The 16,171-nt window shown below is 37.9% G+C and overlaps 1 protein-coding gene across 3 annotated transcripts in view; it reads right to left on the bottom strand.

The window, feature by feature from the left end:
* Window positions 1–16,171, bottom strand: part of RELN (reelin) — a 521,226-nt gene that overhangs the window by 298,292 nt on the left and 206,763 nt on the right. For all 3 annotated transcript variants that reach the window (XM_003268163.3, XM_030826362.1, XM_030826363.1), the window contains exon 4: window positions 6,844–6,914. In XM_003268163.3, coding sequence (XP_003268211.1) covers window positions 6,844–6,914 — 71 coding nt within the window. The remainder of the gene's footprint in view (window positions 1–6,843; window positions 6,915–16,171) is intronic.

Here is a 16,171-nt window from a genome sequence, read left to right on the forward strand (position 1 = left end):
AGGTCCTTATAAAGGAGGCTTCAGGCTCAGCTGGCTTGCCCCTTTGCCTTCCACCATGTGAGTACACAGCATTCCTCCTCTTAGGAGGATACATCATCAAGACACCATCTTAGAAGCTTAAAGCAGCCTTCACCAGACAACCAAACCTGCCAGCACCTTGATTTTGAACTTCCCAGCCTTCGGAACTGTGAGAAAATAAATTTCTGTTCTTTATCAATTACCGAGTCTGTGGCACTCTGTTATGGCAGCACAAATAAGACAATCCACTTCTCTACGATTTCAAAGCCCTCGTAAAGCCTAAAATCCAAAAGTAAATCATGCCCACTAACATTCTTTCCTCAGTCTCATTTAAGAAAAAAGTAGCCTCTGACATCCAGAACCTGGCCTGGCAATCCCTGCTGGGCCTTGGTGTCCTCCTATTGAACATAAACAATTTCACAGAACATCAACTTCAGACAAGGCTACTCTGTGACCATGATGAATCCAGATAAAAACACATCTATTTCTTAATCATGTCTCAACACAGACACAACTTTAGCACTGTCCAAGTCACAATGTGCCAAGCACCCTCTCTCCTGGCTCATAGGAGCGATTGCTGCTTCTTTATCAATTACAGCAGTAGCCTTGCTCTAGTCTGCCCTTATGGTAGATTTATTGAGATACCTAACCACAGAATTGTCCCCACTTCCAGACAGCATTGAACCCAGAGCAAAGCTCCACTTTCTTAAACCTTACCCCAATCACCAAATACAGCACAAATATTTATTTTTTTATTTTTATTTTTTTAGACAGAGTCTCACTCCGTCACCTAGGCTGGAGTGCAATGGCATGATTTTGGCTCACTGCTACCTCCGCCTCCTGGGTTCAAGTGATTCTCCTGCCTCAGCCTCCTGAATAACTGGGACTACAGGCGTGTGCCATCACGCCCAGCTAATTTTTTGTATTTTTAGTAGAGATGGGGTTTCACTGTGTTACCCAGGATCATCTTGATCTCCTGACCTCGTGATCCACCCATCTTGGTCTCCCAAAGTGTTGGGATTACAGGCATGAGCTGCCGCGCCCCGCCCAGCCCAAATCTTATAGTAACAGTTTCTTTTGTAACATCCTCTTCTTGAGATGCCCCATGGTTCCCCCATGGTTTGCCTTCTCCCACACTGCAACAAGCACTAAAGCAACCTGTTCAACCTATTCAACTTCAACTAGGTGTGTTCTGGTGGTGTTTGGCTGCAAGGCACTGGAAGCCTATAATAAACACACTCTGATCTGGAGAGAGGGAGAGAAAATCCAGAATCCTTTCCTCTCTGGGCGCCTACCTCTCGCCTTCCTTATTTTTTTTTAAAATTGTTTTTTTAATGGACAAATAATAATCGTACATATTCATTGGGTCCACAGTAATATATATAATGTATAGTGATATTTTTTCAAAGCCTCAATTTTAAACTGCCCAGGATTTGTTTCTCATGTCACAGTAATCTGTCTTCCCTTGACTGCCTGACTCCAAAGACTGAGCAAGAAGCTTTCCATGCTACAAAGCTGCCTCAGGTTGTCTCGCCCCACCTAAAACCATCCTCATTTTCAGCCAAATTGCCAATTGCCTACTTTTTTTTTTTTTTTGAGGTGGAGTCTTGCTCTGTTGCCCAGGCTGGAGCATAATGGCACAATCTAGGCTCACTGCAACCTCCGCCTCCCAGGTTCAAGCCATTTCTCTTGTGTTCAGCTTCTTGAGTAGCTGGGACCACAGGCACCTGCCACCACACCTGGCTAATTTTTTGTATTTTTACTAGAGGTGGGGTTTCACTATGTTGGCCAGACTGGTCTCAAACTCCTGACCTCAGGTGATCTGCCCGCCTCGGCCTCCCAAAGTGCTGGGATTACAGGTGTGAGCCACCACGCCCAGCCCAAATTGCCAATCACTTTCTGATTGTAAAACCCTAACATCCTTTTCTATCCTCCGTCCTCTCTGTTTGTCCTTGTTGGACCCCCCTACAATGTTCAGATTTCTTCCCTCAGTTCCCCTCACCTCAGAGGCTTGCCTCTTCTCCAGAGTTCCTTCTTCTTCCCACCCCTGCTCAGTCACTGGTCTTCCTCACTTGGCTGCTTCCTCCCTGCTCCAACCATCTCCCTAATGAATGCATTGCTTCCCCAGCATCAATAGGCGGATGGTTCTCAAATCTCCTTGGCTGCCCCAGCCAGTGACAGGCCCCCTTCTCAGCAGGCTGCTGGAGAACTCTGCAACTCCCTCAGAGCCGACATGTGGAAGTGCAATTGATTATCTTTTCTTCCAAACACCTCTAACATTTGCTTTATTTCTTCTCTGTTCCTGGTATCAATGTCCACCCAGTCACCCAGGCCAGAAGAGACGGAGTAGCCCCAGATTTCCTCCCTGTTCTTACCCGCACCCCTGTACCTTCTCTAGGTCTCTCTAACACACCCCTTCTTTCTGGCCTCCAAGATCTAATCACAGTAATACATATAATGTATAACGATCATGTTTTTTCAAAGCCTCAACTTTAAACTGCCCAGCATTTATTTCTCATTTCACAATAATCTGTCTTCCCTTGTCTGCCTGTCCATCATCTGCCTTTAATCTGTCAATAACCCTGCAACACATTCCACCCCCAACCCCCATTAGATTTTTTTTAATTGTTCTATCACTCTCCTGCTTCCTTCCCACCGCCTGCAGAATGCCTAAGTCCCTGAGCATTAACAGAAGGCCCTGCATGATCTGCTCCACTTACCTTTCCAGGCCTCATGGTTTAGCTGTAATGAATTACTGGCTAGCCTCCTCTTTCTTATCTATCAAACTATTGTAGTTTAATTGTTCGCTCATTCATTTGACAAACATTTATGAGGTGCATACTGTGCACCACATATTGTGAGAAGCTTTGGAGATTCCACACTAAAAAGCACAGCCCTTACCCTTAAGGTGCATATATCTCATGGCAGACAAGGCATTGTGATGATGTTCTTATGACAACATGCAATAAATTGTTGTCAAATAAATGAATGAATGAATGCATGCATGCACAAGTAAGTTGCTCTCCCTGTGCCTTTGTTTCCTCATCTTCAAAGTGTAGATAATAATAGTTTCTCTTTCAGAGGGTTGCTGTGAAGATTAGATGAGTTTGTAGAATGCTTGGAGTGGTGTCTGGCACATAACAGTGTTGAGAGCATTCCTATTTAATGTGCCTTGAGAATTCTGTAGAGACAGTTATGTATGAGGGTTGTCTAGACCAGCCTGAGGGGAAGAGGGAGGGAATCAAAGATGTTTTCTCTGGAGGGAGGGAGTAATACCCTAAGCAGGGTCTGACAGCCCGAGTTAGACAGAACAAAAGGACGTAAAAGGATAGCCCAGGCAAAGAAAACTTGGAGAGTATAGGGTGCAGATAGCACCAGGATGATAGAGTGAGGTGCGTTCAGGGAGTTTTAAGGTAAAAATGAGAGGATGACAAGAAATGAGGTAGGAGAGGCAGACTGAAGCCAGACTGTAAGGGATTTTCCTTGCATGTTGATAAGCAGTAGGAATTTCACTCTGAAGATAAACTATTGCTTCCAATTGAGATAGTGAAGGGTTTTAAGCAGGCAAATGAAAGAAGCATATTTCCATTTTAGAAAGCTCATTATAGCAGCTCTGTAAAGGCACCATGAAAATAGGAGCAGAAAAATTCTGAAGGAAGATATTCGGCAGTTCCCAAAGGAGGCACTGCTGGGCCCTGATGTAAGGTGGGTCAGCGAGAACGGGAAGGAGGAGATAGATGGTTCTCCTCTCTTTTCTTTTTTTTTGAGACAGAGTCTCACTGTCGCTCAGGCTAGAGTTCAGTGGTGCGATCTTGGCTCACTGCAACCTCTGCCTCCCAGGTTCAAGCCATTCTTCTGCCTCAGCCTCCTGAGTAGCTGGTATTACAAGCCTGCACCACCACACCCGGCTAATTTTTGTATTTTTGGTAGAGACAGGTTTTCACCATGTTGGCCAGGCTGGTCTCAAACTCCTGACCTTAAGTGATCTGCTTGCCTCAGCCTCCCAAAGTGCTGGGATAACAGGCATGACCCACTGCGCGCGGCCTCCTCTCCTTTTTTCTTAAACCTCACTGGCCATTCAGGTCTAGCTTCCTGGGATGCCTTTCCTAACACCTCCAGGCAAACTTAGCTACCTCTGTGATCCATAGATCTGTCATTTGTATCTTAGCCTGTGAGTTCCTCAAGAACAGGAAATGGGTCCTTTTCACTTTCATATCCTTATTTAGCACTGTGAGCTAGGACAGAGGTCTTGCAGGTGCTGTATAAAGTTTTGCAGAATAATGACTTTTGGTCGGGTGTGGTGGCTCATGCCTGTAATCCTAGCACTTTGGGAGGTTGAAGCAGGTTGATTACCTGAGGTCAGGAGTTCAAGACTAGCCTGGCCAACATGGTGAAACCTCGTCTCTACTAAAAATACAAAAAATTAGCCAGGTGCAGTGGCACACACCTGTAATCCCAGCTACTCAGGAGGCTGAGGCAGGAGAATTGCTTGAACCCAGGAGGTGGAGGTTGTGGTTAGCAGAGATTACGTCACTGCACTCCAGCCTGGGTGACAGAGCGAGACTTGGTCTCAAAAAAAAAAAAAAAAAAACTTTCAACGAATGTTTTATAAGAAAAGGGATTAAGATTACAGACCCTCTAAGACATAACGAGTACATTTTCTAATCCTTTTACTTTTTCAGTATGTTTAGCAAGCAATACAGTCTTGTAATAACAGATATCCTCAGGATCCACAGAAAAAAGTTTGCTTTGCTTGAATTGTTTAATTTAATTAAAATCAACACACATACTGAGTGTGTTAAAATGAAAAGGCACTGTGCTGTGGTATATGGTAACTGCAATTGTTTTTCCTCTAATAAATATATTAGATATTCCTTACCCAATACATAAAAAATGATTACATGATAAAATGTTATTTTATTTGAGGAGACAATTACTGTTTTAATTAAAAATAGATAAGGCCAGAATAAATATATAGTTTATAGCACAAATTATTTTCCTTATTATTTCCTGACAGTAGAAAGCCATCACTCTTGCACTCTTCTTAGCATTATTTTTCACTTTATCTTGGATAGATTGATATAATTTCAATGAGTTAGATGCTATTGAAAAGCTCAGTGTTTTTCTTCTGGTCCTGGGCTGTACAGCATTTTTAATAATATCCACATCTACCATCATGTAAATCATGCTCATGTGTAATACTACTATAGAAGGCATTTTTCTTTTCCTCACTGGTTGAGAATTTTTTCCTATTGGTTTTTCTTGGCTTTTTCTTTTCATTTTAAATGAACCCAACCCCAGTAATTCATTTATAATAGAAAAGACTAAAAAATTTAAGGCTTAAAAGAAATTAGTTTTTAGACAATGGTAAATGTTAATAAAATTAGACATTTCTTTTTCTGACACTATAAATTTTCCAGGATATTAATGTTCACTGCTATGTGGTGTTCTATATTTTCAGTAATGTGAGCAATTTCATAGTCTGGAAGAAGATTTGTATTATGATCGAATTCTTGAGCCTACCTACAAAGGCACATTTTAATATCTGTATTCTCAAAGTCACAGGATAAAAGTCTGTTAAACCCAGGAATACTGATAATACGTTTGAAACTATAACTAGAATGAAGTTTTATAATTCGAGAACTGTGTGTGTAAATAATCAGGATTTTGTCATTAATAATCGTTAAGCATCACGTTGCTTAGACAAAGCCATATTGTGATATATATAACTAATAATAAATGGTATTTTCTTAGGTATCTCAAAAACTGATATAATTTTTCCTCATTTCTCTCCAAAGCCCATCAGATATTCTTTAGCAGAGAGATAATTAATAGAAATTTCCTTTAAATTCAATAGTATAATTCTAAAAGTTAACAAATTCCCCCCCGTGTCATTCTAAACAAAAATTAATACTATACTTACAATAAACAATGAAAATGGCATGACATTTACAAAGACTGACATCAAATGTTTTCATTATTAAGATGCTGAAATCAAGGAATATATGTACGGCTAAGACAAACTTGTATTCAATCTATCAAGATTTTTAGAATGACTTAGATGGTAAGCTCTATGTCAGCATCTGGGGAACCAAAGCCCCTTGAGGCATAGTCCCCATACTTGAGAAGCTCGGTCTCTCTAGGGCGACATCCACCCCTTTTCAGAGAAAAATTCTCTATGAAGTGGTAAATGCTATAACGGAAACACAAAGTAGGGTGGAAACTCAAGGGATAGGGGGAACAAATGAGCATCGGAGCATGGATCCCGGTTTTAATTTTTTCATTGTGCTGTGTTTGTGTGTGCATGTGCATGCATCCTGGTCATACATATCTGACATTATGTAAAATTTAATCTAAATTGATAGAATGTCTAGCCACACAAGTCCGAAATTAATAGTGCACACAGTTGAAATAGGCCCATAGATACTGTACACATAATCACGTATAATATGATCAAATGTTAAAAGCAATTAGAAACATTTTCAGCAAAGCTGACAAGACATTTAAGTGGTAAATTAAGTAGAGGCCATTTTGTAGAATTTAAAAATTACGACTAAGATTTGTACTTCCAGAATAACCAAAGGTTATTAGAAAAAATTATGAAAATAAATTTTCTTTTGCTCACACTTAGAATCTTCAGAACGCTATAGATCTTTGTTAGTAATTACTAAATAAATAATTATTAGTGATATGAAGGGTCAATACTTAAATTTTTAAAGCATTATGATTAAGTAATCATAATGAAATGCTTACTTGGGCCATAGAACATAGGACCTACCATGAATAGTTTGGACATAACACAAACAAATCAAATACGACTCTTACCTCCTTGTTCACACAACTGCTGGGCTAAAGCATCTTTGAAAATAACCTGGCCCCGGTGTGTTGCTGTAGCCCTGGAAACAAATAGGAAAGGGTTAATTCAAATCTTGTAATATGTTTGGTGAAAATATGTTTTTAAAACTTTTTAAAAAGCTTATTCTTAAACTTTATTGTGTGGATATGATATTTTTAATGAGTACATCAGAACAGTGATATAAATAACAACGGAGTGAAAGCTTAAACCAAGACACCTGGGTTGAGGACTGTCTTCTGGTTTTACTATATAAAGACATTGTAACAGTTGTGAGCTTGTTCTGAAAACAGCAGATGTGCATAAAGCCTATAGAATAAAAAGTATGGAGAGGAGGCTTATTAAAATTTCTTCTTCAGGAGACTTTGATATAAAATGTTTTGTGGAGCAATATTGATATTAGTACTGGAGAAAGATGCTCTTAAGGTACTTTTTTTTCTGAAATCAATAGTCACCGTAACATATAGAGTTGAGAGAATTACATTTTTTAAAAGTATTTTCTTAAAAAGAGGGCTATTCAAAGCTTTCATAATAAAATCTGTCATAACAAAATAAAACCACATGAAGGAGATTCACTATTTGAAGATGTGTATCTTTTACTTCTTCTAATCAGAGCTGCGCACAAGGACTGATGAAAAAAAATAACATCCTTGCAGCAGATGTGTTATTCAATGGCTTTAATAAAAAAAAGTCTTGTTAAAGGAATAATTATGCTTTATATATGAAGGGTTTTCCCTTAGAATCTTTCTGGCACCAAATGTATTATTTAAACAAATTTAAAACAGAAAATCATGTCTCTAAGAAACTTGATTTTAGAAAATAAGGCATACACAAAACCTTTTTTAATAACAAAAAAATTAGCATGAAATCTTAACTTTAGTTTTAGCCAAAACCATCCTAGGGCAAAAGTAATTTAACTGTCATCTGCTGAAGACGGATTATGTACAAGGCACTGTACTAGCTCACGACAGGGCAAAGTTTAGCCTATGTATTCCCCCTTGATACGTGGGCCCTTCCTTCGGCCAACATCTTGTTGTTTGCTAGGCCCATCAGGGCTTCCTGGCTCCTAACATTCCTTGCTCTGGCCCACGTGTGGATGCGCCTTTCCCCTCCCTTCTGCAGACCTTCCTAAATTCCATCCTAATTGAATTGTAAGTAGACCCTAGTGTCAGTCCCCCCGGACCCAACTCTGAAAGTAATTTGATAAATTAATCCATGTTGAAGTGTTAATGGGTGATATCACTTCAAGCTAATATATTTCAGCAGTGAAAGTGTTATACCTTCACACACACACACACACACACACACACACACACACACACACACACAATGGCACAATAGTGAGACTTTTGAATGGTGGAAGGGAGATAAAATTGGAGAGAAAAATCACTGGGTGGCCTTCAATTCACACCATATGTGAAGCCTATAAGGGGCATCAGCCCTTGTTGTTGCATATTAATCATTATCAAAATTACACATAAACAGATGCTACCATTCTTTTTATATATTCACATATGTTTATAGGTTTTCCTTTGCTTTCAGAAAGCTGAAAATATGGAGAACTAAACATAGGGCCAATCCAAGCCATAAACATGGCCTAGAGGCTCTCTAATCAGTACAGATTTTATGACCAGAGGGAAAACTATAACTTTTTTACTTAAATACACTGTTCAAACCAACCAATCCAAGAGTGTCCGAGTTCACATACACTTCTAATAGCAACATAGTGATCACCAATGTAGAATTTTAATGTGACATTTGCTTTGGAAGGGACACATTTTCTGAAATCACTAACCACCAAGAAAAATCCTACGACAGGCAGTGTTTAAATAATTGTTCGTTTTTGTTGTCTTCTGGTTATAAGTATATAATATTCCTATCATAATATTTCTTATTGGTCCACAAGCCTACTTGTCATTGTGCCAGCCTATGCTCCCATGAACATGATCAGCCAAATTATCAAAATAAGATCCAGGTAACAGAGGTTTCACCTTTTCTCTAAATATCAGATATACCAACATCTCCTAGTCACTTTACAGCATCTTCTGAGGAGTCCACACTGTTTTCCCCATTACTTAGTTTCCTCAGATTTATTATTTGTTGCCTTCATTAATATTCTTACTTCTGCAACTTTGGTTCAATAAATCTCATAAATTTCTAAAGAATAATGACAGAGTAATTGAACCTGAAGGAACCTTTAAGATCATCTGGTCAAAATGTCTTTAGCAGTGGTACTCATTCTTCAAACAAATATGGAATTCCAATGAATAAAACAGAGGAGCCCTAGCTTTTCAAAATTATGGGGCTCCGCACTACCTATTTCCCAAATCTTGCTATCGTGCTTCTCTGGAACTCTTAGTATTTAAGGGAGCAGAGTTTGAAAACCACTAAACTGGTCTAATTCTTACAGTATATGGGTTAGGAACATGAGGCCAAGGAGGATATTAACCTACTGAAGGTTACACAGCCCATTAATGGTAGATAAGATCTGATTTCAGGTCTTAGATTCGAGGCCTTGGATTCTTTCCCTTGCATCAGCAGTTTTCCAAATGTGTTCCACAGTAATGCCCTAGGGGTCTCCATGAGAGTCAAGAGAAGGAGGGGCAACAGCCAATGTTCCAGGCACCAGCCAATGCAACCAAACCGTCTAGGCTTTATATGTTCTAATTACTTAATTTTGTTTAAAGAAAGGGCTCAGTAATTAAAAGCTGGCTTGAGAAGCACAGCACACCATGTGCTCAATGCCATTATCTGAAGTCCCCTGCTTGGGAAAAGTAGAAGTAGTAATAATAATAGTGGCCGGTATATATACATACCTACTGTTATTCTAACAACTATTATGAATTGAAATTTACCCCCTAGGCACTGTTGTAGGGCTTTACATAAATTAACTCAGTTAATCCTGTTAACAGCCCTACAAAGTAGATACTCTTATTCATTTTTTCTCGGACACAGAGCTATTGCATGATTTACAAATGTCACACAACTGGTGGCAAAGCTGGGATTCAAACCCAGGCAATTTGAGTGTAGAGTCTTTGCTTGTAAGCATTACAGCAATATTTCATTAACCTGGTTCAAAAATATGATGGTAGCTTTCAGTCTCTTTTCAGAGGAAGAGCCTGCTTTCAGGGCGTGATTTTCTTTTTTCTTTCTTTATTTCTGTTGAGATGGAGTCTTGCTCTGTCGCCAAGCTGGAGTGCAGTGGCGTGATCTTGGCTCACTGCAACCTCTGCCTCCTGGGTTCAAGCGATTCTCCTGCCTCAGCCTCCTGAGTAGCTGGGACTACAGACGTGTGCCACCGTGCCCAGTTAATTTTTGTATTTTTAGTAGTAACGGGGTTTCACCATGTTGGCCAGGATGGTCTCGATCTCTTGACCTCGTGATCTGCCTGCCTCAGCCTCCCAAAGTGCTGGGATTACAGGTGGGAGCGACCGCACCCGGCCCAGGGCCTGATCTTTAAAGAAATGTCTTCTCTGACTTGTGTTCTCTACTCCAACCCTTCAGGCTAAAGCCATTTTAGTTAACCTCCTTTTAGACAAACTTCTTGTCATTTCCGTTGGAACTCTGGCTTCTTGGCCAGCAACTCCTTGCAATTTGTCTTTGAAACTACCATTTCGCTCTCTCAACACCTTCTCCCACAGTGTTCTGTGAGCCCCTCGACTTCTTTTCAACTTTTTATATTTAATATAAAATCTAAGACAAGATACATTAAAAGCTTATTGGCATATGTATTTATTCTTCACCTAGTACATAGTATTTGTCCAATTTTAAACTTTCTTCCATTTTATAGGTTTCAATTAATCTTTTTTTAAAAAAATGTTTTAACATTTATTTTAAGTTCAGGGGTACATGTGCAGGTTTGTTACAGAGGTAAACTTGTGTCATGGGGGTTTGTTGTACAGATTACTTCATCACCCAGGTATTAAACCTAGTACCCATTAGTTATTTTTCCTGATCTTCTCCCTACTCCCACCTTCCACCCTCCAATAGGCCCCAGTGTGTGTTGTTCCTCTCTATGTGTCCATGTGTTCTCATCATTTAGCTCCCACTTATCAGTGAGAACATTTGGTATTTGGTTTTCTGTTCCTATGTTAGTTTGCTAAGGATAATGGCCTCCAGCTCCATCCATATCCCTGCAAAGGACTTGATCTCATTCTTTTTTATGGCTGCATAGTATTCCATGGTATATATGTACCACATTTTCTTTATCCAGTCTACCATTGATGGAGCCCCTAGACTTCTGTCAGCTTATTGTAGTCCCCTTTCAACTCTGTGTCACATTTCGTCCAATGAAGACCCCTTGCATCTTCTTGTATGCTACAGCCATAAAATTACTGGATGACATTCTCAGCCATGCTGCTGCCCAAACCCTGGAACATATGTGGATACCCAATACACACATGTGTGCTGACAGATACACATCACTTGCATCACTTTCTTTCCAAACCCTCAGAACCGTCAGAAAACATTTTAATCTAAAATGATCCCACCCTATAGAAGATGCATGGTTAGTATTTTTAAAGGTCTGCATATTGGCAACTTATCTTGGGGAAAAGAAAGAGCAGAAGCCCAAGTGACCAGCAATAACACAGGCTCCCTTGCTTTATCCCATGAGCCGTCTGCACTGCACTCCTTAGGGTGGGATTAATGTCAATATGGCAAGCCTATTTGAACATATTTAGAGCTGTCAAATAATTCATGGTGGTTTACCCACAGAATCACAGCATTCATTCCAAATCTTCTATGGAAATATATATATTCTACTATATAAATATATATTATATATTCCAAAATTGCTAAAAGCACAGTAACTCAGAATTAAGTCTCTAGAGGTTGGGTCCTCCAATTTTTAAAATTACATTGACAGATAAAATTGTATGTAAAGCTGTGTAATAAATCTAGCTAATTAACATATGCATTACCTCCTATAGTCATCCTTTTTGTGGTGAGATCCACATCCACTCTCTTAGCATTTTCAAGAGTACAATACTATAGTCACCATGTCATGCAATAGATATCTTGAACTTATCCCTCCTGTCTAACTGAAATTTTGTATCTTTGACCAACATCTCCCCAACCACCTCCCCAAACCACCCAGCCCCTGATAACCCCCATTCTACTCTCTCTCTATATTATATTCTATAAGACCAACTTTTTTAGATTCCACCAAGTCCTCCAATTTGTAACACACAATATATTTTAAAATAAGAATACAGAGTTATGGTATATGGTGACAAGCCTGATTCATTTCCAGAACTGTTATTTCATGTAATTTACAGCTCTCTCTCAGGGGGAAGGTCCATCACATTGATTGTGTTATTAACTATGCTGGTACTATTTGCATTTAATTTTACATAATTAGAAATAATTTTCTTAAGAGTTCAGGAAATATCCTCATTGTTTACTGTTTTGGAAAGTAGACCAAGTTTCTTAAACACGTTTCTAATAAGCACTTATCTTCTTCTTGGGAGATGCACAGATCTCTAAGGCAAACTTGCCAACAAGAGCCCCTATTAACTAAGTAATTTTAAAATCCCTTTGGACTGTTATTACCTATCATTTTAAAAGCTCTATAGATTCTCCAAAATGAAGAAAGTTCATTATGATCATCATATTCAGTGCTTGAAAAAGCATTTGTTGTCATGATTTAAAAAAAGCCTGTGATATTTTCAACCTAACTAAACAATAGAGTAACTGTATGCCCAAAGCTTTTAAGAATTAAGCGTGCATTGTGCTGCGGCACAGGGCTGAGGTATACTCTCTGCAAGGAGAAAGACCAGTGACAGAACACAGTTAGGTGCCACTTATGAGCTACATGACTTCGGACAACTTCTTTAATCACTCTAGGCAACAGACTCCCTATCTGAGGATACGGAAAACTTGAAAGAATAACTATTACTTCAAGATGTTAATATTCACTCTTAAATACTTACAGTCTCTCAACCTAAATAGATTTCAAGCTTCTGAAATAGGAATCAGTAATTAAAACGAAATTATCCCCCATAAGGCATTGGTCATAATGATTTGAACATATGAAGGAATCAGGGCTATTTATATTTTTGACTTATATTTGTATTTGATTTACATTTTTCACTCCATAATTTGCTTACCATGTATTGCCATCTAGTTTACAAAGAAGGAATACAAAAGTATTTTAATATAGTTGCTATAATGCCTAAATTCCCAAGTGTATTACTATTTGTTGATTTCATGAATCAATTTGCTCATAGATTAACATAAAGAATCATACCAGCTGGTTCATTTTTAAACCTACGACAATGCACTTTACCTCCAGGGATGGGTTGCTTTTTCTATCTACTGCTTTGTCAATGAGGTCTGGTATGTTAGTTGACTTGTCCATTTTACAGCTGGAAGAGCATTCGTTAATCAGCATTCTGAAGTTAGTTTTGTGTAATTCAGTATGCCTGTGCCAAGCCACCCTTCAGGAAAGGTAACTAAATATGTGGAATATTGGGGAAAAAGAGTTGATCTGAGTTTGGTAAATTTGATCTTCAAAGGAATCAATTCACCCTTTAAAATTCTTATCTCTTTGTATCAGCAAATTACAGTTCTTTCTTTTCTTTTGTTTTTTTAAGACAAGTACTCACTATGTCACCCAGGTTAATCTTAACTCCTGGGCTCAAACAATCCTCCCACCCTGCCCTCTCAAAGTGCTGGGATTAAAAGCATAAAACTTACAGTGCATTCTAATTTGGGGATATATATGGATGTTTATCAAAATAAGAAAAAAACTCAAATGCTTCAAAACCCATAAAAAACAGAAATGAATAGCTTCAAGGAGTAATTATTTTTGTTAAACTCTCAACTCCAACTATGGGAAAGCCATTGCAAAATAAGCAAAGGATTCTGTATGTTTTCACAATGCTTTTGCTATTCAAAGCTTTACTGCCCTAACTGTTTTTATAGTTACATCTTTTATTCCTAAGCCACAGAATTTTTTTTCTGTCAAATGTATAAATACTTTATCTCCTTGAAAACAACAAATTTCAGTATTAATGTTCATTATCCAGTAATCACAAAGTCTGCGCATCCTTAAAGTTACCAAATAGATGGTTTAACCTTGATTTGTGATCAAAGTATACTTTTTATTAGCAAGAGAAGGAACATGCAGATGAAATCCTTTTAGTATGGCAAATCAATGAATGGTTAATAGTAACTTAGCTTTCTTCCAAAGTGATTCAGCAAACTCCTGAAATGGAGATGGAGGCTTTCTGTTCATCTGACAGTATGTGTTCATCCATGGTATTGTATGCATTCAGCCACATGTAGTGTGAACTGTTTTACTCAAAGTGTTTTTAATAACATCACTAAATGATTTTGCATTGAAATAAAGAGTAATCATTTCGGTGAAAAACACTTGGTAGTTGCAGGATATGTAATACCAAAGAGAAGGAGACATTTATCATTGGCAGAGTTATATATCCTTTGTAAATCACCAACGAAGTGAATCTGGGGAGGGAAGATACCCATAAGCAGATTAGACCACATTTTATTTTGTCCATTTGCAGAAGAATGGCTCATCTAGTAAAAGGAAGAAATGACAAATTTCTCAAGATTATCACAAAGTTTTAATGTAAGGGGACGTTGATTGGACTGATGTATGTATCAAGAAGGATCACCATTAAGGTGTCAAATGTGTCAAAAGTTCCCAACTCACATTTAGGATTAACTTTAATTTCCAGGAATATATAATTTATTTCAGGAGAAAATAACTTTTTGAGTTAAGTCAAATGAGAAATGCAGATTAAAAAATTCGTCAGCAGCCCTATGTCAGTAAGAGGCGAAATCCTCAGAGCAACCCAGCTAACAGTGACCTGGCATAAGCACGTGAAAGCATCCACATTTCTAAAACTGAATGCAGGAGTGGTGTCTACCAAGAGTGAGTGACTTTTTATTGTTTAAATTTAAAATGGCTTTATTTGGGTTTTATCAGGAATTTTCCTGGTTTTTCCTGGTTCACAACTAAAGGATCCTTGATTACGAACAACAGGAAAAAGGATACATAATTTTTTCTTAATAAAAAGATGATGTTCTCTCTGCCTCTTCTAATAATTATTAAACAAACCATTATGGATTATGAATCTGAAGGGGTGTTAATTATTAGCCTGCTTTAGGTGCTCACATTTCTTACCTTGGCCCTGTTGGCATATGATATAAACTCAGCAAATATTCTTTTTGAATTACGTCTTGTTTGTTATGTTATGTGTATCCTAGGCACAGGGATTTTGGTCTGTTTCTTTTTTAATATTCTACTTGATAATTGACATAAAGCACCCATGCAGTATATGTTTGTGAAATGGGTGAATGATTAATATATGTTACACTTGATACAGAATGTTAAACGCTTTAAAAAGTAACCAGCAAGTTACTGCATAAGAAACACTATGAAAAAGATGATTAGATGATAATAATAGTCAAGACAAACATTGTTATAAGTAAGATTTATCTTGGAAATCAGTTAACAGCAAGAACAGTAAAAGTAAATAAGCTGATGTATTTGCTTTATTATCACAATACGTTTCATCATTTAACATCTTCCAGAGTATCCTTAAACCAACTGTATTCTGGAAATGCCTTCTAAAACGTTAAAATAAAAATGCTTTCCATACCACCTTTTAAAATCATTAAAATTATTTGAGAGTAAAAAACTGCTTCAAATCCTTAAAAAAAAAATAAAAAAATAAACACCTTTTAATTAAGTAAGCCTATGGTCACTTGTCTCAGAGGTATTCTTAGGCAAGGCAAGAACAAAACTGGAAAAATGTCATGTCAATTCCAAAGAAAATCCTAGTAAAAAACAATGTTTTCTGCTGGATATGAATTAAAGAGTCTGTAAATTTGCTGAAAGATGTATGCAAAGTATTTAGCTATCACGTTTAAGTGGACTCAAAGAAAGAGCATTAGTTTCCACAATAGCAGAAGGGGAGTTTTGCTCCAGGATGGGCATTCATTAACTCCATGATTTATACTGTGTCACTTAACTTCTGTGTGTCTTACTTTCTTAATCTATAAAATAAACTGAATAGACTGAACAATTTTAAGGTTCAACAGGAATTCTGGAATCAGAAGATGTGGGTTTGCACCACAGCTCAATGATTTATGTTGATCTTATATGAGTGTTAATTTTCTGAGAGGACTAGAAATGTTGTGCTATTTATTTTCAGGACTGTGATGAAAATCAAATGTGATCAACTCTGCAAAAATATTGTGGAAAATATAAGGAATTATGATGATAATGTGTGGTTGGTCACTTCAAAATATAGCACAGAACTGAAAGAG

Source organism: Nomascus leucogenys, chromosome 13, assembly GCF_006542625.1.
Source record: "Nomascus leucogenys isolate Asia chromosome 13, Asia_NLE_v1, whole genome shotgun sequence".
Lineage (NCBI taxonomy): Eukaryota > Metazoa > Chordata > Mammalia > Primates > Hylobatidae > Nomascus > Nomascus leucogenys.